Source organism: Ceratotherium simum, chromosome 15, assembly GCF_057802395.1.
Source record: "Ceratotherium simum simum isolate JZ-2026a chromosome 15, ASM5780239v1, whole genome shotgun sequence".
Classification (NCBI taxonomy): domain Eukaryota; kingdom Metazoa; phylum Chordata; class Mammalia; order Perissodactyla; family Rhinocerotidae; genus Ceratotherium; species Ceratotherium simum.
The window spans coordinates 28,856,384-28,879,652 of record NC_141914.1 but is presented as its reverse complement, the minus strand read 5'-3'; the positions used below and the strand labels follow the sequence as shown (position 1 = coordinate 28,879,652).

Below are 23,269 nucleotides of genomic sequence, written 5' to 3'. Positions count from 1 at the left end.
GTATAGGATGAGCAAGGCGTGGAAATTGGAAAGTACAGGGCTTGTTGAGGGATGGTGTAGTAAGGGTATAATGAATAGATGAGAAAAGTGTAGCTGGAGATATGATTTGCCGCTGGGTGAGGACCAGGATGCCCAGCCTGTATACGCTGATTTGAAATGTGGTAAGCATATAGGCATAGAATGGCTCCTTAATCTGTCAGTTGTGCTAATGTCATTTTTTACATCTGCGCCAAAAATCTTGGAAATGTCTTTGATTCTTTTTTCACATCCTACATTTAATCTGTCAGTAAATGGAGGAGGGCTCTACCTTCAAGTCATAGCTAGACTCTGACCACTTCAAATCACCTCCATCGCTTCCACCAGAGCTGGCAGCCCTTTTATATATCTCCAGGGAGCGCCTTTTCACATTTCACTGGAGTTGTGCAGTGCACAACCTGCATGGCTGTACGTTGTGTCCTTGGATTATTGCCATAGCTTCTAAATGCTCTCCCTGCTTCTGCCCTTGTCCATCCTCAGTCAATTCTTAACCGAGTGAGAGTTATTGAAAACTCTGTTAATTCATTCAAATATTATGTGCCTACTGTGTGCAGGCCACTGGTAAGGTGTTGGTGATACAACAGAGAATAAAACAGACAAACCCCCCCGCTCTCAGAGTTCACATTCTAATGGGGCTGAAAGACAACAAATAAGATAAATAATTACATTATGTATAATGTTATAATGTGGTAAGTTGCCAAGGAGGGAAAAAAAATGGAGGGAATGGGGCTAGAAAATGTCAGGGTGGGGTGGGGTTGCGGGGTGGCCAGGGAATGTCTCACTGAGTAAACATGTGGGTAGAAGGCAGAAGTGAGAGAATGAGCCCTATGGAGAATGAGGGGAAGAACACTCCAGGAAAAGGGAAGAGTAAGGGCAGAGGCCCTGAAGCAGGAGCTTGCCTATCGTTCCAAGGACAGCGAGAAGGCCACTGTGACCAAAGTGCAGTGAACCAGGGGCATGAGGTCAGAGAGGTCATGGGGACCCAGATCAGGGCAGGCCATGTAGGCAATGTATAAACAGTTTGGCTTTTACTCTGAGCAAGACTTTGGTGCAGGAGTGACGTGGTCTGATTTCTGTTTCACAAGATCACGCAGGCAGTGTTGAGCAGTGTCCGACGGGGCGTGAGGCGGGAAGCAGGGAGCCTAGCTGGGAGGCTGTTGCAATAGTCCAGGCAAGAAGTGATAAAGGCTTAGACCAAGACAGTAGGGGAGGATCCTAGATATATTGTGAAGGCGGAGTCAGGATTTGCTGACAGAGTGGCTGTGGAGTATGCAAGAAAGAGAGGAGTCAAGAGTGAGGAAGACTTAGAGGAGCAGATAGTCAGGGCCACAGCACAGGCTCAGTTTTGGACAGGTTAAATTTGAGAAACCTATTAAACGTTGAAGTGGAGATGGTGGATAGGCAGTTGGATACATAAGGCTGGTTGGAGATAAACATTTGGGAGTTGGCAGCATGTAAATCATATTTAAAGCTATGAGAGCTCACCATGGTGGCAAGAAGAGACCAAGAACAGAGCCCCATCGTTAGTGGTTGACTTGAATTTGGTAGTCAAGCCCTCTTCTCCTAGGGTTGGGATGCCTGCTTAATCTGGCAGTTGTAATAATGGCAATTTTGACAGCTCTGGTAACACTTTCTCTTGGAGAAGAATGGATGAGAAGTGGAGAGGGGGAGGCACGTGTTCCTGTTGTCGTTACAAGATCTACAGTGGGACATTCTTAAAATATGGGGCAAGATTAAGAATTAATAATAATGATCTGCAGAAAGAACCTGCTTTCAGTGTGTTTTAGCCAATGTTGTTTTGGTTGCAAGAACAGAAACTTTAAAACTTGCTTAATCAACGTGGAGAATAAAGACATAGCATGCCTTCAGAGCTGGAGGATGGAGGGCACCTGGGCCTCAAAAGTAGATCTGTCCTGAGGACCTACTCACAAAGCTCTGTTCTTGTTGTTTCTCTCTCCCTCTCCACCTCCATCTCTGCTTCTTTCTGCATGTGTGCCTTTCTCTCTCTCTCTGCAGATTGGCTTTCTCCATCTCTTTCTGGCTTCAGGCCCAATGTAGCATAGCTCCGGCAGCCAGATCACATGTCCCCACCCCACAGAGGCTGATTTGCATTCTTTCACAGTGCCGGGGGCGGGGGGTGGTGCACAGAATGATGGGTCCATCTTGGGTTGGGTGTTTCTGAGGTCTCACTGTCCAACTACAGCTGCAGAGGCCAAATCCTGTGGGTAAGAGGCAGGTCCGATAGGACAGGGGTCAGGTGAGCCGGCAGACACCCACAAGATGACCACTGTGGAGAATGTCTGTGATATGTTGTCTGAGGAGAACTGGCCATCACCCAAGTCTGATCTGGTGATGAGAGTGTCTCTCAGTCTAATCAAAGTGTCCGCATTAGATTTACCTTCTCTGAAGTGGGCTCTAAAGTTAAAGCTTTGGCTTTAACTGTGCAGTTAGCGTGTGTAGCTGAGCTGGGCTGGAACTTTTAGGCAAGGCTCTGCTAAATGGTCGGAAAGGAAATAGCCAAAGGAGAATATACATCTTTCTGGCGAGGGATCTCAAACCCAAATGCCCGTTGTGTCCAGGCAGGCAACAGAGAAGGTCTGGGTAGGCTTAAGATAGTAAGTGCATATTGTTTGTACTAGGTTAAAGCATGATTTAGCTGCCTAGTCACGTTGCCTTTTAAAACACTAGGCTGGCCAAACAAAGCAGCAAGTAGAACATGTTGGAGGCAGGCTGCCAGTTGTCAGACCTTGGAGTCTCACATAGCTCACTGGTCTTAAGCTCCTCAATGTGGGGTCCCTGCATGGGGTGTTTCCTGCCTAACTCCAGCTTGCCCTCCTCAGTGGGACAGGGCCTTCCTTTCCTACTTGGCAGTGCCAAGGCCCAACCCAGAACACCTGAGTTCTCTTTCTTGCCTAAGGCCTGCTCCTGAGTTCCTGTTTCCTCCAGACACCCTGCCTCTTCCCAGGATGTCAGTACTGGGAATGTCTGCCTCCTACAGGGGAGACCTTGACCCTGACCCACAGGAATGCAACCAGCTATGTCCTCTGCAGGAGAGTCTGTCAGAATGCAGCAGGGGAGCCCAGAATCAGGACAAGGATGCAACACTGTTTCTTTGGCGAGAGGGTGCTTTCCACAGGTTGCATATGGGTTATGCATTGACAATGGAGAGTAGGTGCCCTTGAGAGCAGACCCAGGTGTTCCCAATGTTAGAACAGTTTCTCCCAGATTACAGATTGATATATGAGCATCTTGATTTTGTGACAGTATCTTATAAATTTGGTCACTGGGTGTCAAGCCCCCTGTGCCAGGTCACCCTGGGGCAGCCAATTGAGTTTCAAGGCTGAGACTGCCCCTCGCCCCACAGGTGCTCTGCCTTTCCCCTTGCAGCACCCACTTCCCACAACCATGTCTGTTTCCAAACCAAAAGGCAAATGGCTTTTCAAGTTGAGAACTTCATATTTACAGAGACTAAAGCCCAGCACAAGGCATTAAGATGGCAAACAACCCAGAGGAGTGTGTGGGAACCCCACTGCCTATAGCATTGTTTGGAGTGAAAATCAGCAGCATGTTTCAGAAACTTAAAAAAGGGGAAGAAGAAAAAGAGATATAAATTTCTCCCATTCCCTATATGAGACTACATTGTGAATAGTGCATTATTCAAGGGGGTGAATTTTTATGCACTTTAAACTATTTTGACTTCAGCACTTTTGGGTATTGCTGACTGAGGAAAACAAAATTGAAAGCAGCCCTCTATTTGGAGAGAATATTGAAGCATTCTCTGCCCCAGGCATTGAGCAGAGGGATGGAAAGGGCTTTAATTACAGACAACTGGGTTTGAAACCACCCAGTGGTGATGTCAGACTCCAATCCTGGGAGGAGGCGGAGCTGTGTGTGCTCAGCCAGCTGGTCAGTACTTGGGTGAGGAGGGGGCCACCCAGGCAAAGAGCCCAACACGGGCCTGTGCCTGCTGTAAAGGGCCAGGCTGGGCTCCATTTTGCTGTTGCCTGTCAACTGCTTGTCATGGAAACTTCTATTTTGGCCACAGGCTGACTTCCCACCTTCAGGAGCCTAAGTGCTCTAGAGTGCTGTGTCGGGGGTGGGGAGGGGGAGCATACAGCTCTTCTCCACTCGGCAGAGACTTACTGAGTGCCTCCTTTGTGTCAGGATTCTTCTAGGCACGAGGGATTCCGTGGTGAACAAGACGGGCAAGGCCCCTGGCCTCACAGCGCTTATGATCTAGGAGGGAAGATAAAGTAAAGAAACAAGATCATTTTGGATTGAAGAGTGAGCTTAGAGAGAGCAACCTCTGTGTGTCGCACAGGGGATTGGGGACAGCGTCTCTGAAGTCTGAGGGTCAGAAGGGCTCAGCCATCTGGAGTGAGGGAAGAGCAAGGGCTGGGGCCCTAAGGCAGAAAAGAGTTGACTTTCAGAAACTTCCAGAAGGTCAGTGTGGTTACAGCACAGGGAGCACAGGGGAGGGTGGTACCAGACAAGATTAGGAAGGGAGGCAAAGGCCGCTCCAGCAGGCGTGAGAAAGAGGCATAAGGGAGTCACGTAACCTGCCTGATGTAAAGATCCTTCGGGCTGCAGTGCTGAGAATGAGTGTGGTGAGCAGGGGCAGGAGTGGAAGCAAGAGTCTTTTGCTGGTCCAGGAAAGATCACACAAGCCCAGAGATCACTGTTTGTTTACCTTTCCTGAGGACTAAACAGAGTAAACACCTCCACCTGCCTCCTGCAGTGAACGTTGTAGTGATTGGCTAGTTAATGGAATAATTACAGACCCATTGGCCCAGGCGGGCTGGTTATTAGTTAGGTTAGGAGTGACAGCAAATGGCAGGAGAGGAGCTGCCTCCCAGGCAGAACCTGTTACTGATAAGAACAGTCTAACAAACCACAGGCCTGTGTGCAAAGGACAGGCCTGGAACATTCACCAGGAAAAGAGCAACAGCTCCCCTGGCTGTGGTTGCCTTGCTCAACTCCCTCCCAGCCTCCTCTGCCTTCCCTCAGGCCAGGAGGCATCACCAGAACAGAATTAACCAGGACAGGAGGACAACTGATGCACCCACTGGTTAACAGATAATAACGCACAACTAGTCATGGTGCTAAGTAGCCTTAAGGTGACACCAAGCGACACCTGGCCTTGTAAGGTTGATGAAAGTGTGTCTCATTTTATAGCTCCAGTCTGCATGCTATGATGAGTTGCTGATTGAATTCAGCCTCAGAGCCAGACCCTGTGTTTGGTGGGGTGGGTGAGAGCTGAGGCAAATGGTACATGACATGGGGCTAAAAAAACTGCCTGTGGAGGCATGTGGGCAAATTGAGAGTGATGTTTTGCTGGATGTGGGGAACACAGACAAGAGAATGAGACCCACAGAGTCAGAGTTAGGTCCCTGAGTCCCCCAGTGGTTGCTGCACAGCCTGGTTTTAGGATCACTGGGTCTAGTCCAACCTCTTCATGTTACAAATAAATGGGTGATGACACGTCCAGGGTTGCCCAATGAGTTGGTTGCCCAGCCAGAACCAGCACCCAGATTGCCAGACGTCCAGCCTCCTGACTCTTTCCATCATGTGAGGCTACAGCTTGAGAGGGAGGTGCAGGAGGGGCCTGCCTGGTACCATGACTGGACCTGGGTCAAGCAGTCAGAGCCACTCGTGCCTGAACCTCTGAGGGCAACAAGGCCAGGCTGAGGGTAGATTCTGTGTTTCAGAACCCACCAGGAGGAGGCCAACCATTCTACCTCTTGTGACCACAATGCTGACCACTCGCCTCTCCAGACCCCTGTCACAGCTCCTGGGGAGCACCCTAAGTTTCCATGAAAGAGACAATGGAACGAGGTAAGAGACTGAACTGTGGAGGTGGCCTTGAGGGTCACACTTTCTGGGCAAAGCACAGCTCTTCACACACAATGATGCAGGTGGTAAGACGGACTGACTCTCAGAGATGCCTCTCAGTACCCACCAGCAAAGGAAACTTGACGGTGTCCTCGGAAGAGACCTTCCCAGGGCACACAGAGCACACAAGAATATCTTTCATTACTGCTTTACTTTTTTAAAACTTTTTATTTTGAAATGACTCTACAAAAGTTGCAAAAATAGTACAAAGGGTTTGTGTATCCCCTTCACCTAACTTCTCCAAATGTTAACATCTTGCAAAACCATAGTGCAATCATCAAAACCAGGAATTTACCACTGATATAATACTATTAACTCATCAACAGACCTGATTCAAATTTCGCCAAATGGCCCACTAATGGACCTTCTTCTGGTCCAGGATACAAACAGGGTCCCACAGTGCACTTAGTTGTCATGTCTCCTTAGTCTCTTCCTCTCAGGGGCAGATCCTTAGTCTATGTTGTTGGTGACCTTGACACTTTGGGTTTGTGCAATGTTCCTCGTGTTTAGATTCAGGTATGTATGTTTGGAAGAATCCCACTTAGGTGAGGTGGTGCCCTTCTCGGTGCATGGCATCAGGAGGCACAGGATGTTGAAACCTCTCATTCCTTTGATCTCCTGGATAGCTGCTCACTTTAAATCTTACACATGAAACCGGTTAACTAAAATGTCCCGAGACTTCACTGAACTGTTTGTGTGATTTAGAGAAAGCGTTAAGTACAAATTAAATAAGCAGTCCGTCTTCTTGAGAGCTCCTGGAATTGCCTTTTTCAAGGCGATTCGGTGTGCTCTGCTACCTCATTTTCTTTTTTGCAGCCAGAGCAAGGAAAAAATAAATATCTTTTTATTTCTTTTGTATTTGAGGGGAGTGAAGTTGAGTGTCAAGTTAAATTCAAAGTCTCAGCAGCTAGAAAATTGATGGATCTTTTCTATGCCAATAAATATGTTTACAAGAACATGCATTTAGGCTTTTAGCAGCATTTTCTTAAAAGCATTTCCATGGGATACAGAAGCTTGGTTGCTGGTGGGGCCTCAATTACCAGAGGACACCATATAAGAAAGATTAAAATGGTCCCTCCCACAGAGGAGACATCCCATCAAAGAGGGAAAAGAGCATGGCTCTGTTGTGAAAGATTTTGAAAGATTTACTGAAGTTTTTTTTTTTCAGTGAGCTATTCATAGACATGGCAAAATCTTTTTCAAAAGTGGCTTTTAGAGATTTCTGGAGATTATTTTTTAGAGAGGATGAAATAATACCAAAGGAAGTTAAAATACTTTTACAAAGGTTTTTATTCTTAAATTAAAGGGAAGTGGGGCATTAGTCAAGTTTCTGGCTCATTTGAGGGGAAAGAAAGGCTGTCACAGGGAGATTCTGAATCTTCTGGAAGGATTACAGAAATAGCCTGGTTAGGCTGAGGGGGATGGGGCAGGGTGGTCAAGGGCAGAGCTACATTAGAGTACATTAGCTGACCTTAGGGCAAAGGTGTCAGCAGAGGTCAGGAAGAGAGACCCAGGTGTGTAAGGAGGATGGACTGGTGGGTGATCACTATGCCTGATCAGACAGCAGGTCTTTGGGTGGGAAAAAACTTTGGCCTGATCATTTTGCTTGAATCTCAGTTGGAAAGGGCCTCATACTCCTGTCCCCACCTGTGGTTGGATCCTGTGACAGCATCCTTAACAAGTGACCTTACAGCCTCTATTTGAACATCTCTTCCCATGGGGTAGTCAGTACCTCTCACATCAGGCCTCCTGTCTTTGGACAGTGCTATTGTAAAGTCCTTCTTCATATTGAGCAGAAGTCTTTTCTCCTGTAAATGCCACCCCTTGTTCTGGGGTCTGCCCTCTGTATTCATACTGAACAAAGTTAATCTCTTATCCCCAGGGACACCATGCCAACCCAATACCCCTCACCCTTCCCTGACTTCTCTTATTCCATCTGCATGTTTTTTCATTGCTCATCTCCCATGGTTTTTCCCCTCAGCATCCAGGTCTCCCACATCAATGATGTGCATTTGGCCTGGGCTCCTGGGCCCCGAACAGAACACCCCCCATGTGTACAAGCCTCAGAGCAGCAGTCACCCAGTACACAGCCTCTGTCCAGATGAAAATCTCCCCAGGAGTGGCCAGATGCAGCCCTTGTCCTGACACCTGACAACCTCCTCTGCTTACTGGCTCTGCACAGCCCTCAGGTTTTGGATCTCCAGCTTTGCCAGAAGGCTCTGGCACCCCCTGGGGCAGGTGACTTACTGACGCATTCCCCACCCGGCATGCTACCTCCCGGATCTTGGTTATACACACCAGTTGGCTCAGCCACAGTGCTCAGCTCTGCCTGCCCGGGCATGACACCTAATCCTCCAGGCAGCTGACCTGGGCAGAGTGGAGAAGGGCTCTTGCCTCCCTTACCCCGTCCAGCCTAGGCGCACACAGCCTCTTTTGGCAGCCACGTCAGTTGTGATTCATGGTTGACCAGACTACATTTTTTCACGATGCTGCTGTGTAAGGCCGTATTTCTCCCAGGCGGCGCTTGTCTCACTGCCTTTGTCTCTCCTAAACCCCATCTTGTTAGATTCCGCCTGTCAAATTGACTCATGACACCTCTCAGCAGAAGGCTGGGTTACTGGTTAATGACGGAAGAAACAAAAAGGATAGAGATACAGACTGGTAAGATGGAGAAGCAGCCAGAATTAATGCCCTGGCCAACATGGGGTGGCATCTCAAATGTGGCTTGGCGAGTTCCTGGACGCCAGGGCTCTGGGGACCAGCAGCTTCTTCCACAGGCCCTTGGGGAAGTGCCAGACACCACCTTCTCCACCCCATCTGATTGCACTTCTAGGTAGGATGGAAATCAGCAAGCTTTCCACCTCTGAATCTGCCGGCCACCCCTTTGGGATTCCCCCCTCAGAACGTTTGCTGACGATCCTGTGTTTAACTGTACCACCTGTGAGGCTGGCATAGCTGTTGGAGTTAGTGGTTTGCTTGACCAGCAGCATGCTGCCACCGCAAGATCCTCCTGGGCAGAGGGGACCCTCCAGGGAAATGCACACTATCTATATTATGGGATTTGGGCTTAACCCCTCAGGGGCACTCTTAGCCCTGAGAAACCAGTGTATCAGTTAGGGCTGCATCACACTAAGAGGAGCAGAGGCCCCCAGAAGGCTGGTGTGGCTTTGGGGGCCCCAGGCTCCTTGTTTCTTTCTGCTCTATCATTCTGAGGTGGCTGTCGCCTTAGAGTGCTGTGATGCTCCTCCTCCTCCAGCTTCAGTCCAGGCAGGAAGAAGCAAAGCAACATGGAGGAAGGGAGGAGCTGCTCCTGCACCCAGAGAGCAAACCTCTCCCAGCAATCACTGCAGACTGATGCTTGCACCTTATTGGCCAGAGGTGGGTCACATGATCACCAGGTAGGCGGTAGTCTGGAAAGAGTTGGGCACATTGCTACCCCCAGACAAAATTTTGTTAGTAAGGCAGATGAGAAGAATGGATATTGGCCGGCAAGCAGTGGTGTCACCTCAGCTGAGCTGGTCTGTGGCCTAGAACTGATTTTGACCCCAGAGATGTAAGGGCCTTGGCAGTCAAGAAGCTCAAAAAGGAAACCCGAGTTGGGAAAAAGTTCTTGCTTAATTTTCCTAAGGCAGCAGTTATGAGCTCTGGTTGCAGGTTAGAATGACCTAGAGCACAGTGGGGAAAAAATCCCTGTGCCCTGCTCCAGGGATTCTGATTTAATTGATCAGAGAGGAGACTAGGCCTGGAAATAGTTTTAAAAGCTTCCCTGGTGATTCTTCTTTAACTATTTTGGGGAGAATTTTAAACATATACAAAAGCAGAAAGTAGTATATTGATCTCCTGTGTGCCTGGGCTTCAACAGTTATCAGCCCATGGCCAATCTTTTTCCATCTCTGTTCCCACTCATTTTCCTTCCCCTCCCCCTACTGGATTATTTTGAAGCAAATCCTGGATGTCATGTTTGATTTGTAAATATCTTGGTGTCTATCTCTAAATGGTAAGAACTCTTTTTTTTTTTTTTTTGTGAGGAAGATCAGCCCTGAGCTAACATCCATTGCCAATCCTCCTCTTTTTGCTGAGGAAGACTGGCCCTGGGCTAACATCCATGCCCATCTTCCTCCACTTTATATGGGAAGCCGCCACAGCGTGGCTTGATGAACAGTGTGTCGGTGCGCTCCCGGATCCGAACCTGGCCGCCAGCAGCGGAGCACAGGCACTTAACCGCTACGCCACGGGGCCAGCCCCGGTAAGAGCTCTTTTTAATAACATAACCACACAACCTCGATCACATTCCCGAGTGATTCTAGTAAACAACCAGGGAGGCGAACCTGAGAACAGCTGCTCCTGACCTGTGTTAGTCAGCCGTTTCCCCAGAACCACCTGTGCTGGAGTCTCCTGAGGCGCTTGCTCATTAAACATGCACATTTCCAGGGCCCGCCCCTTCCTACTGAATCACAGTGTCGAAGGGAGGGACCTGGGAGTCTGCATTTTAACAAGCTCCCTAGGTGCTTGTTAACTACAGTTTGAGAATTAAGGTACTAAGGCCTGCCCAGGCCCAAGGCCCCTCCACATTGAGAAGCAGCCCAAGCCAGGGATCCCGCAGCACTTGCAGGAGCTCTAAGTTGAGAGGAGAGAAATAAGAGCAGCGTGAGGCAAGCCCAGCAGTGGCCAAGACAGAGAGGCTGAGAAGGCTCTGGTGCCGGCTGGAGCCTCCCAGCAGTGTTCTTGGCCCCAACTCACCCACCTTCTCGGGGTTCTGCCTCTTCGGCATTGGGTGTGGAGGAATGGAGCCTTGTGCTCTCTGGAAAAGTAGAAATGCCCTGGTCAGCTGGGGATGAGCAGTAGGGCCTGGTAGAATACACCCAGAGATAGCCAAGTTCAAGTCTGGATATATTTGAGAATGGGGAAGTGGATTAGAGAAAATTTGGCAGCCAGTCAGTCTGAAATGAGCTCTTTCTCTTGCTGTGACCCTTTTGTTACTTTTTAAAATATCAGATAGTGCAAAGGGAGTGGCAGAGGACAAGCACGTATAATCTAGTTCCAACAAGGACACCTTATTCTGTTTGCAAAGCAACGCCTGGAGTTGTGGAAAAACAGTGATTCTCTTTGGGTAAAGTCATTTAACCAGCTTTGGGTGTACTAACCATACCATTCTGCTCACCTGAGACCATCAATGTACAAGGACTTAAAATCCAGAGAGACTCCTCTGTGGCAGTTCAAAAGGACAGGGGTTACCTTGGCAGATTTCCTAGTGGACCCTTGTTTCTGTCTAGTAAACCCAACATTTTTTTTTTTAATTGCTGAGGAAGATTAGCCCTGAGCTAACACCTATTGCCAATCCTCCTCTTTTTGCTGAGGAATGTTGGCCCTGGGCTGACATCTCTGCCCATCTTCCTCTACTTTATATGTGGGATGCCTGCCATAGCATGGCTTGATAAGTGGTGTGTAGGTCCGTGCCCAGGATCCAAACCTGTGAACCCTGGGCTGCCAAAGTGGAGCGTGTGAACTTAACCACTACACCACCGGGCCGGCCCTGTAAACCCAACATTTTTAAAGAATGTTGGACAATATGTTTTTATGAATTTTTAAAAAACTTTATATTGTGAATAGGTGATATATTCACATGGTACCAAATTCGAAAGGTACAGAATAATATACAGTGAAAATAAGTCTATCTCCCACCTCTTCTTCCCCTTACCAGCTGCTCACTCACCCCTACTTCCTCCACTTAACTGTTTCTGGTTTAATATTTGTTTAGAAGTGAACAGGACTTTCACTTCTGGAAAGATGGAGTAGATGTACTTTCCTTTATTTCTTCTGCTAAATTCAGCTAAAACCCCTGGATATTATATATAACAAGCATAATAAGACTCTAAAAGATGGAGAGAAGAAGGCAGATCACTAGGGACCTCAGGACCCAAGAAATAACACAGCTTGAGTCTAGGTTTTCTTTTGTTTCATACATCCTAGATTTGGAGCTGAGGAAGCTGGCAACCTAGAAAGGCCAGTGAACTCAGGCACAAAAAGCAGTTTGCTCTCTCTGGCCAAAGGACCAGCCTAGCAAGACAGAAAACTCTGGACAATAATCACTCTACTCTAGCCAACCACCACAGAAAAAACTGTAGCCTCACCCCTACCCTTACCAGCAAGGGCCAGTGCTGAGCCTAGACTTCCACCTTCACCAGGCTGTGGTGAGGGAACCCAGTCCCCTGACCAGGACTTTGATTGTCCCCCCAGCAGTAATAAGGCAGCATGTCTGATTGGGGTGGGAGTCGGGAAGTGTCAGAGTAGACTTTCTCCACCTCCCAGCAGTAATGAGACCACACATTCCCATACATATGGGGAGCAGTAATGAGGCACTCGAACCCCTCCCAGCCCGGGAGATATTGGTGGAGACCTAGTGGGGAGCCAGAACCCATCCCCACCCAGCAGTAACACTTCTCAACTTATTTAATGAGGCTAGTATTACCCTGATGTCAAAACCAGACAAAGACAGTACAAAAAAAGAGAACTACAGATCAATGTCCCTCATGAATATAGATGCACAAATCCTTAAAATATTGGCAAACGGAATTCAGCAATATATAAAAAAAATTATAAACCATGAACAAGTAGGTTTGTTCCAGGGATACAAAGATGGTTCCTTATTTGAAAATCAGTCATAATCCACCAAATTAACAGGCCAAAGAAGAAAAATCACATGATCCTATCTATCAATGCAGGAAAAGCAAAATTTAACACCCACTTATGATAAAAACTCTCAAAAAAATAGGCATAGAGGGGAACTTCCTAAACTTGACAAAGAGCATCTACAAAAAACCTACAGCTAACTTCATGCTTAATGGTGAAAGACTGAACGCTTTCCCCTAAGACGGAGAACAAGTCAAGAATGTCTGCTCTCACCACTGATTAAACATAGTGCAATAGGCAAGTGCAATAAGGCAAGAAAAGGAAATAAAAGTCATACAGATTGGAAAAGAAGATATAAAACTGTCCTTATTTGCAGATTACATGATTATTTCAATGTAAAATTCCAAGAAATTCACAAAAAACTCCTAGAACTAAGTGAGTTTGGCAATGCCACAGAACACAAGATAATATACAAAAATCAAGATATTTTTATATCCTAGCAATGACCCTGTGTATATCAAAATTAAAAACAATACCATTTACAATTGGTCAAAAAAATGAGATACTTAGATATAAATATAACAAAACATATATAGGATTTTTATGCTGAAAACTATACAATGCTTATGAAAGAAATCAAAGATCTAAATAAATGGAGACCCATACTATGTTCAGGGATTGAAAGACTCAAAATATTAAAGATGTCAGTTTTCCCCAAATTGATACACAGGTTTGTCACAATTTCTATCAATATCCCAGTCAGATTTTTATCGACAAGATTATTCTAAAATTTATATGGAAAAGCAAAGGAAATATAATAACTAAAACAATTTTGAAGAAGAAAATTAAGGTGGGAGCATATAGCTCAGTGAAACAGAATAGAGCATACAGAAACAGACCCACATGAATATGCCCAACTGATGTTTGACAAAGGTGCAAAAGCAATTCATGGAGGAAAGATAGCATTTTCAAAATATGTTGCTGGGGCTATTAGACATCCATAGGCCAAAAAAACCCAAACCTTGACTTAAGTCTCACATCTGGTATGAAAGTTAACTCAAAATGGATCACGGACTGAAAATGCAAAACATAAAACTATAAAACTTTTAGGAAAAAATATAGAAAAATCCTTTGGGTTCTGGGATAGGCAAAGAGTTCTGAAACTTGACATCAAAAGCATGATTCCAGTGTCTAGGTTTATTATTTTAAAAATTAATATTTTCAAAAATTGTGAGCATAGGTTTTTACTATATAGTAAACTGTGTGTGATATCCTTAAAAAAAAAACCACGGTCCATAAAAGGAAAAATTGATAAACCAGACTTTATCAAAATGAAACAATTTTCCTCTGTGCAAGACCCTGTTAAGAAGATGAAAAGACAAGTTACAGACTAGGAGAAAATATTTGCATACCACGTATGCAACAAAGGACTAGCATCTGGAACATACAAAGAACTCTCAAAACTAGATAGTAAAAGAGTAAATAATCCAATTAGAATATGAAGACATTTCTAATGGACAAAAGACATGAAGAGGCATTTTACCAAAGAGGATATACAGATGGCAAATGAACACATGAAAAGCTGCTCCACATTATTAGGCATTAGAGAAATGCAAATTAAGACCACAATAGGATATCACCACACAATTAGCCTCGCTAAATTAGAAAATAGTGATACCATCCAGTGCTGGTGAGGATGTAGAGAAACTGGATCGCTCATACATTGCTGCTGGGAATGTAGGATGCTACAGCCACCCTGGAAAGCAGTTTGGCAGTCTCTTAAAAAACTAAACATGCAACCACCCTGTGACCCAGCAATTGCTCTCCTGGGTGTTTACCCAAGAGAAATAAAAACTTAGGTTGGCACAAAAACCTGTACAGGAATGTTCATAGCAGCTTTATTTGTCATAGCCCCAAACTGGAAACAGCCCGGATGTCCTTCAACAGGTAAACGGTTCAACAATCTGTGGTTCACCCATGCTGTGGAATACAACTTAGCAATAAAAAGGAAGAAATTAGTGATACGTGCAACAATCTGGGTGAATCTCCAGAGCATTATGTTGAGTAAAAAAATAAGCAATCCCAAAAGGTCGCATACTGTATGATTCCATTTATATAACATTCTTGAAATGACAAAATTATAGAGATGGAGAACAGATTAGTGGTTAAAGCGGATGTGGGGTGGGAGGGAAGCAGATGTGGCTATAAAAGGGTAACATGGGAGATCCTTGTGGTAATGGAAATCTGTGTTTTCACTGCATCAAGGTCAATATCCTGGTTGTGATCTTGCTTCTATAGTTTTGCAAGATGTTACCATTGGGTAAAAGGTTACAGGGCGTCTCTCTGTATTGTTTCTTAACTGCATGTGAATCTACAATTATTTCAAAATAAAAAGTTTAATTAAAAAAGCTGTCAGGAAGCAGCATGAAACCTAAGCATTAAGACGGTGAATTTGCAGAAAGCTCTGTTAACAGAGCTGTATCACTGGAAGGCTCTTTCTACACAGCGGCAAAAATGGCCCCTGTAATTACTGGTCCACTTTCTCCCAGCCTAGCAACCCTGGAGGAAAGACGCCCTCTTCCTCAGTGGGACCAGCAGGTTGTCCTCAGGGGCTTGGGCTGCGGAGACAGTCAGTACTGCTCACTGGTGGCTGAGGGGCCTCTGAGTTGCCTCTGCTCCAGCAACAAGGTCTGAGTGTGACCACAGCCTCTGCTCAGGGCTTCCTTTTCTCTTGCAGACGCACACTGCTGTTTTATTCTGCCTCCTTTGACCCTGCAGGCCGTCGTACTTACGCTGATTCGGTGAACCCGGTGAGTGGCAGCCCAGCTACCTGGGAACTAGTGAGGTGGTCAGAGCCCTTCCCTCTGGGCCCCCAGGCCCTGGCTACCCTCAGGGCAGGACTTTAGTGCTTTTAGGACACTAGGAGTCACTTTCTCACTCACTTAACCACTCCCTCACCTCCCCATTAAATGAAGTTAGGGGTTAAGAGTTTAGACTCTGGAATCTCTCAGTCCTGGTTTCAGTTCCAGCTCTATCACTAACTACATTGGGCATTTAAAAAGTGTCTGTTTCCTCATTTGTAACATGGTATAATAACCATACTTACTGTATGGAGTTTTTGTGAGCATTAAATAAGAATAATGTATGCACAGTGCTTTGCACATGGTAAGTGTTCAATAAATGCTCTCTTTGGTGATGGAGATGACAGTGACGATGGTGATGATGGTGGTGATGGAGATGACAGTGACGATGGTGATGATGGTGGTGATGGTGATGGTGGTAATGATGACTGTAGATGAGGAAACTGAGGTCCAGAAAGGCGAGTCACTTCCCCAAGCAACATTGTTAGTTGGTGGCAGAGTCTGGGTTAGAACCCGGTCTCTTGATTGTTAGTCCAACCTTTTTCCACTATTCTGTGGTGCTTCTCCAGATAGAAAAAGCCAGGCAGGGAGGACCAGGCCTGACCCACTCAGGAAGCACGAATTGTTACTGCCCAGAGGAAGCCTGGTCACTCTGCCCTCGGGATCCTGGGTTCCTAACGTGGAATCTAATCTTCTAAAACAGGCTGGCAGCAAAGCTGTCCTGGTCACAGGCTGTGACTCTGGATTTGGGTTTTCCTTGGCTAAGCATCTGCATTCCAAAGGCTTCCTTGTGTTTGCTGGCTGCTTGATGAAGGTAAGAGATGGGTCATCTTTGTCACCATTGTCCTTCATACATGGTCAGTGTTTTGTGTGTTTTTTTTTAATTGTGGTAAAATACACATAAAATTTACCATGTTAACCATTTTTAAGTGTACAGTTCAGTGGCATTAAATATATTCACATTGTTATGTAACCATCACCCCCTTCCATCTCCATAACACTTTTCATTTTATAAAACAGAAACTCTATACCCAATAAACAATAACTGCCCAGTCTCCTCTCCCCTCAGCCCCTGGCAACCACCGTTACAATTTCTATCTTTATGAATTTGACTACTCTAAGTACCTCATGTAAGTGGAATCCTAGTGTCTTTTTGTGACTGGCTTATTTCACTTAGCATAATGTCCTCAAGGTTCATCCATGTTGTAGCATGTGTCAGAATTTCCTTCCTTTTTAAGGCTGAATAATATTCCATTGTATGTATATATCACGTTTTGCTCATCCATTTATCTTTGGATGGACACTTGAGTTGCTTCCATGTTTTAGCTATTGTGAATAATACTGCTGTGAATATGGGTATTCAAATATCTCTTCGAGACTCTACTTTCAATTCTTTTGTCTATGTACCCAGAAGTAGAATTGGTGGATCATATGGTAATTCTATTTTTAATTTTGTGAAGAGCTGCCAGACTGTTTTCCACAGTGGCTATACTGTTTTACCCCCCACTGACAGTGCACAAGGGTTCCAGTTTCTCCACATCCTTGCCAATACTTGTTTTCTATTTTTTTGATAGTAATCATCCTAATGGGTGTGAGGAGGTATCTTACTGTAGTTTTGGTTTGCATTTTCCTAATGATTAGTGATCTTGAGCATCTTTTCATGTGCTTGTTGGCCATTCGTATATCTTCTTTGGAGAAATGTCTATTCAAGTCCTTTGTCGTTTTTGAGTCGGGTTGTTTGTTTTTGTTGTTGTTGAGTTTTAGGAGTTCTCTGTATATTCTAGATATTAATCTCTTATCAGATATATGATTTGCAAATATACCCCATTCTGTGGGTTGCCTTTTTACTCTGTGGATAGTGTCTTTTTTTGTGTGTGTGTGAGGAAGATCAGCCCTGAGCTAACATCTGTTTTGCTGAGGAAGACTGGCCCTGGGCTAACATCCATGCCCATCTTCCTTCACTTTATATGGGACGCTGCCACAGCATGGCTTGACAAGCGGTGCATCGGTGCGCGCCCAGGATTGGAGCGGGTGAACCCCGGGCCACCGCAGCGGAGTGCGCGCACTTAACCGCTTGCACCACCGGGCCAGCCCCTGGATAGTGTCTTTTGATGTACAAAATTTAAAAATTTTTATGAAGTCCAGTTTGCCTATTTTTCTTTTATTGCCTATGCCTTTGGTGTCATATCCAAGAAATCATGGCCAAATCTAATGTCGTGAAGTTTTGTCCTATGTTTTCTTCTAAGGGTTTTATTGTTTTGGGTCTTACATTTAGGTCCTTGATGCATTTTGAGTTAATTTTTGTATATGGTGTTAGGTAAGCTTCCAGCTTCATTCTTTTGCATGTGGATATGCAGTTTTCCCAGCACCATTTGTTGAAAAGAATGTCTTTCCTCATTGAGTAGTCCTGGCACCCTTGTCAAAAATCATTTGACCATGAATGTGAGGATTTATTTCTGGGCTCTCTATTCTATTACATTGGTACACATGTCTGTCTTTATGCTAGTACCACACTGTTTTGATTTTGTAGCTTTATAGTAAGTTTTGAAATCAGTAAGTGTGAGTCCTCTAGTTTTGTTCTGCTTTTTCAAGATTGTTTTGGCTATTTGGGGTCCCTTGAGGTTCCATATGAATTTCAGGATGGGTTTTTCTCTTTCTGCAAAAAATGTCATTGAGATTTTGATATATATTGGATTAAATCTGTAGATTACTTTTGGTAATATTGACATTTTAACAATATTAAGTTTTCTAATCCATGAAAATGGAATGTGTTTCCATTTGTTTATGTCGTCTTTAAGTTCTTTCAGAAATGTTTTCTAGTTTTCATTGTAGAAGTCTTTCACCTCCTTGGTTAAGTTAATTCCTAAGTATTTTGCTCTTTTTATGCCATTGTCAATGGAATTGTTTTTATAATTTCTTTTTCAGATTGTTCATGGTTCATGTATAGAAATGCAACTGATTTTTGTGTGTTGACTTTGTATCCTGCTACTTTGCTGAATTAATTTATTGGTTCTAACAGGTTTGTGTGTGTGTGTGTGTGTGTGTGGAATCTTTAGGGGTTTCTACATATAAGATCATATCATCTGCAAACAGATAATTTTACTTCTTCCTTTCCAATTTGGATGCCTTTCATTTCTTTTTCTTGCCTAATTGCTCTGGCTACAACTTCCAGTATCTGGCTACAACTTCCAGTATTATGTTGACTAGAAGTGGTGAAGTTGACCAAAACTAACCTCAATTTACCATCCAAGTCTTTCCCTGGAAATTGCAAGCCTTCAACAGACTCCAGAGTTCCAAAGTAGTTACAACAGACAGATTCTGCCAGTGCAATTGTTATCTAGGTAGGAGAGAGATTCCTGGTACTTCCTACTGCATCATCTTCCAAGAATTCTACTTCAAGCTGAGTATTTAACACCAGTACTGCCCAGGACCTGGGCCAGGGTCTGTAGTTGTTTTTTAATTGCTTTCCTAGGAACTGGCTCATATGTTGCTTAAAATAGCCCATACCTTTTCCATTTGCTTCAGTCTCACTTGTTCTTCATAGCTTTGTCCACTCATTCATTCATTCATTTTCTGAATGCTAGTGATGTGTCTGACACTTTACTAGGTGCCATAGAAGACTAAGACCTGGTCCTTGCCCTCATGGAGCTCACTGTCCAGTGGTGAGGGGACAACCGTGCACAGACACAGCTGGAAGAATTAGAGTGAAGAGGGTTCTCAGGGTTGTGTGAAGAATGTTTAATGAGAGTACATGGAAGGAAGGGATTGATTCTGGCATGACAGAGGAGGTAACATTTGTTCTTGGCCATGGAGAATGAATAATACTGTCATAGGTGGAGACTGGGAGGAATGACAGTCAGACAGAAAGAATAGCCTGAGCAGGGACTTGGAAGCATGAGGCTCCTTTGGGACTCATCCAGTGGAATTTAGGGTGCATGAAGGGAAGCACTGTAAACATAATTGGGACATGACGCTGCAAAAGTAATTAGGGAACAGTTCCCCCAATTTAGAGAGTTGTACGACAACCATCATGGCAATTCACTTTTAGGACATTTCCATCACTCAAAAATTTCTCTCTTGACCATTTGCACACCTGTCCACACCTACCTGTAGGCCTAGGTAGCCACTGATTTCTGTTTCTTTAGAATTGCCTTTTCTGGACTATTCATATAAATGGAAGCACACAATGCACAGGCTTTTGTGCCAGGCTTCTTTCACTTAGCATAATGTTTTTGCGATTCATCTATGTTGTAGAATGTATTGGTAGTTTGTTCCTTTTTGCTGCTGGATAGTATTCTATTGTATGGATATATACTACATTAAAAAAATTCATTCACTAGTTAAGGGATATTTGGATAAAAATGTTTGGATTTTTGGCCATTATGAATAATGCTGCTATGAACATTCACATACATGTCTCTGTGTAGATGTGTGTTTTTAACCTGGTTCCTTTTAATAGAATTTAGAAACCCACATCTGGGCATTAGGTGTGCTCATTACTGAGAGGGCATTGCTGCTGCTTTTCCCTCTCACTGGAGAGAGCTAGAAAATGTATAAATAATCACACACACACATATATATGCACACATTATAGTTAGTTATATCTATCTGCTATCTACATTTCCTATAAATATCACAGATATGCACAAACACACACATATAATTCATAAGGTTATACTGACCTCCTGTTCCAATTCAACACAGCAGCATTCTTCCTTGCTTCCTTCATTGCATTTTATTTCTCCCTTCTTCTGCAGTTAGAACCTTGATTCCCAACTATATCAATGTATTTACCCATTTGGCTAATCCTATAAGACAGACACAATTGCTTCAGAATTGCTACATTCATACCATTACAAACAGCAAACCTACTAAGTTGTTTTGTCAGCCTGGATCCTCCAAGAAGCAGATACTGAAATAGGATTAGATGTGCAAGAGATTGATTTGGGAAATGCCTGTCTGGCTAACGGGGAACAGGGCAGGTGAAGGCAGAGAAATTCTTTAGATTGCAGTGCAGGTCTGTGAAAAGGCGTTGGAAGGAAGGAGGATTAGGTGGGCAGAGCTTCTGACTGCAGTCCAGGCTGAGTCTTGTTTGGGACGATGGGGAGTCTCCAAGAAAAGGGTTCCTGTTAGAGGAGACCCGCCTTGGGCAGGAATGGCCCAGTACTCCTGCCGTGCTCGGCCACTGGCTGAGAGAGCAGCCCAGGCAAGCATGGCCGTGGCCGTGGCTGTGGCATTCGTGCCGTTCATGCCACAGTGGATCTGAAGGTGCAGCAGCCAGAGACCTTCTGTCAGCTGCTCCTGCAGCAGGTTGTCCTGCAAGGAGTTCTACTGTGGCCACCACAGTCGGGCTTAAGACTTTTTAAAAGTGTTTTTTATCTATTGACCGAAGGTATACAAAGTACTGTGTTTAAAAGTTACTTGGATTAATTCTTTTTTTCTTTATCATTATATTACTTATTTGAAATACAGTTCAATTCATTTATTTGTTTGTATTTTGTTCCTTTCATTCCTGTTGGTTTAATTTAAGTTTGGAATATGTAAAACATCAACAAGGCTCTAAAGTCAAAATTATATAAAAAGGTATGCTCGAAGTAGTGTTACTCTCTCACCTCCTATCTTTTCCATTCTATTCTTTCCTTTCTCCTTTCTTACACAAATGTTTGCATACTACTTGTACCCTTTTGTACTTTTTAAAAAAAAACTTAACAATGTATCCTGGAAATCCTTCTGTATGAGTTCACAGAGATCTTTCTCATTTCTTTTTAACAGCATCGTAGTACTCCATTGTGTGGGTGGGCCATAGTTTTACTCCACCAGTCTCCTTATATGAGCATTTAGGTTGTTTTTCAATATTTTGCAATTACAAATAATGCCACAATGAATAACCTTGTGCATATGTATTTTTGTATTGTTGGGGGTTTATCTTGAGGGCAAATTCCTAGAAGTGAGATTACTCTTAGGTCCAAGGGTTAATAAAATATGTTGTCATTTTTTCAGTTATTCCCACATTTCCCATCATACAGGATGTGTCTTTTACATTCCCACCAGTAATGTATGAGAGTACCTGTTTCTACACAATTTCACTGAGTGTGCTTCAAGGTTTTGGTTTTTGCCAATCTGACAGGTGAGAAATGTATCTCAGTGTAGTTTTATTTATTTATTTATTTATATTTTTTTGTGAGGAAGATCAGCCCTGAGCTAACATCCATGCCAATCCTCCTCTTTTTGCTGAGGAAGACTGGCCCTGAGCTAACATCCGTGCCAGTCTTCCTCCACTTTATGTGGGATGCCACCACAGCATGGTCTGACAAGCGGTGCCTCGGTTCGCGACTGGGATCCGAACCCAGGCCGCCAGCAGCAGAGTGCGCGCACTTAACCGCTACGCCATGGGGCCGGCCCCTCAGTGTCGTTTTAATTTGTATTTCTCTTATTGTGAATGCACACCCATGGTCTTTAAAAGTATGGTCCAGAAGTTGCACATATAGCACCTGTGCTCTCACTCTATTGGCCAGAACTTAGTTACATGGCCTTACCTGGCTGCTAAGGAGGCTGGGAAATGTAGTCAGTATTCTGAGACTCTATGTGCCCTGCTGAAAGTCAGGAGTTCTACTGTTGTAGAAGAAGGGAAGAATGGGCATTTGGGACAATTTGTTGTCTCTGCTCGATGGATGAGATATTTTTCTTTATTTTGAAGGCAGTAGGAACACAGGGAAGGAATTTTTTTATATTAGGTTTAATATCTGTAAAAGCAATATCTGTTCAATGTAAAAATTTCAACAATATAAACAAGTACAAATAATTAAGTAATTTGCATTGCCATGGTATGAACATATTTCCAGATCAGAGAAAAGTTTATTTGTCCTTTTATTTTTTACTTTTTTTAGATTATGAAAGTGATACATATTCGTAATAAATTCAAACAATACAAAAGTACATGATGTAAAAAAGTGAAGTCTTTGCACTTCAGTCTCTTGCCCCAAAGTAACTAAAGTGCGCATGTGCACATTATTTGTGACTTTTGCTATTATAAACAAAGCCACAGTGAATAGTCTTGCACACTTTGCAAGACTTGCATGCTTTCGTTAGTAATTCTTAGGAAAAATTTCTAGATGTGAAATTGCTAGGTGGAAAGGTGTACAGATTTTAGATTTTATTCAAATCTGCCAAACTGCTCCCTCAAAATCTATACCAGTGCCCACTCCTGGCAGTGTAGGAGAGAACTTGTTTCATGAGGGACTTGCAGGTGATGGGTATGGCATGCTTGGAGCTGGGTTCTGTGCATAACGTGGACCTGCCTCAGCAGGCCCTGGCAGGAGCTATGATGCCACACAGTGTTTTGAGCCTTTAAAGTTCCTTGTCTATATGTGTAGCACCTGTGCCATTGTGCTGGCTTGTCCAGTGACACAGGGACCACACCCTTACTCTAGAGTGCAGGGCAGAGGCTGCTCGGTGCTGCAGAGGAGCCTTCAAGAGGGAGTCAGGGCCTTGGGTTCTTGTCCCAGATCAGTCACTAACCCAGGGACTGGACAAACACTTCCCCTCCCCGAGCCCCAATTTGCTCTTGCTTATAATAAGAGGGTTGGACTGGGCGATCTTAGGTTCTTCCACTCATAGGAGTGGAGGCTGTGATTATACGATTCAGTGACTGGAATTTTGAAGAAAATACCAGACAAGATCACTGCCAGATTATGTCTGTTGGTGTCTACCTCTTGACTATTTTGGTGTCGTGGTCTGTCTTTTCTGGTCAAAACCTAGAGGGGGCAGAAGTCACTAGGGGTCTGAAGAAAGTGTTTCTACTTTTGCCTCTCGTATTAGTCTCGTATTAGTCATACAGATCAGAAAGGTCG

The 23,269-nt window shown here is 44.4% G+C and overlaps 1 protein-coding gene across 2 annotated transcripts in view; it reads left to right on the top strand.

Annotated features, from left to right (window-relative positions):
* The window catches only part of BDH1 (3-hydroxybutyrate dehydrogenase 1), a 43,478-nt gene that overhangs the window by 2,173 nt on the left and 18,036 nt on the right, over positions 1 to 23,269 (top strand). For both annotated transcript variants that reach the window (XM_087439828.1, XM_004424551.3), the window contains exons 2-4: positions 5,745 to 5,871; positions 15,296 to 15,368; positions 16,123 to 16,233. In XM_087439828.1, the coding sequence (XP_087295954.1) occupies positions 5,789 to 5,871; positions 15,296 to 15,368; positions 16,123 to 16,233 (267 nt within the window). In that variant the 5' untranslated portion in view covers positions 5,745 to 5,788. The remainder of the gene's footprint in view (positions 1 to 5,744; positions 5,872 to 15,295; positions 15,369 to 16,122; positions 16,234 to 23,269) is intronic.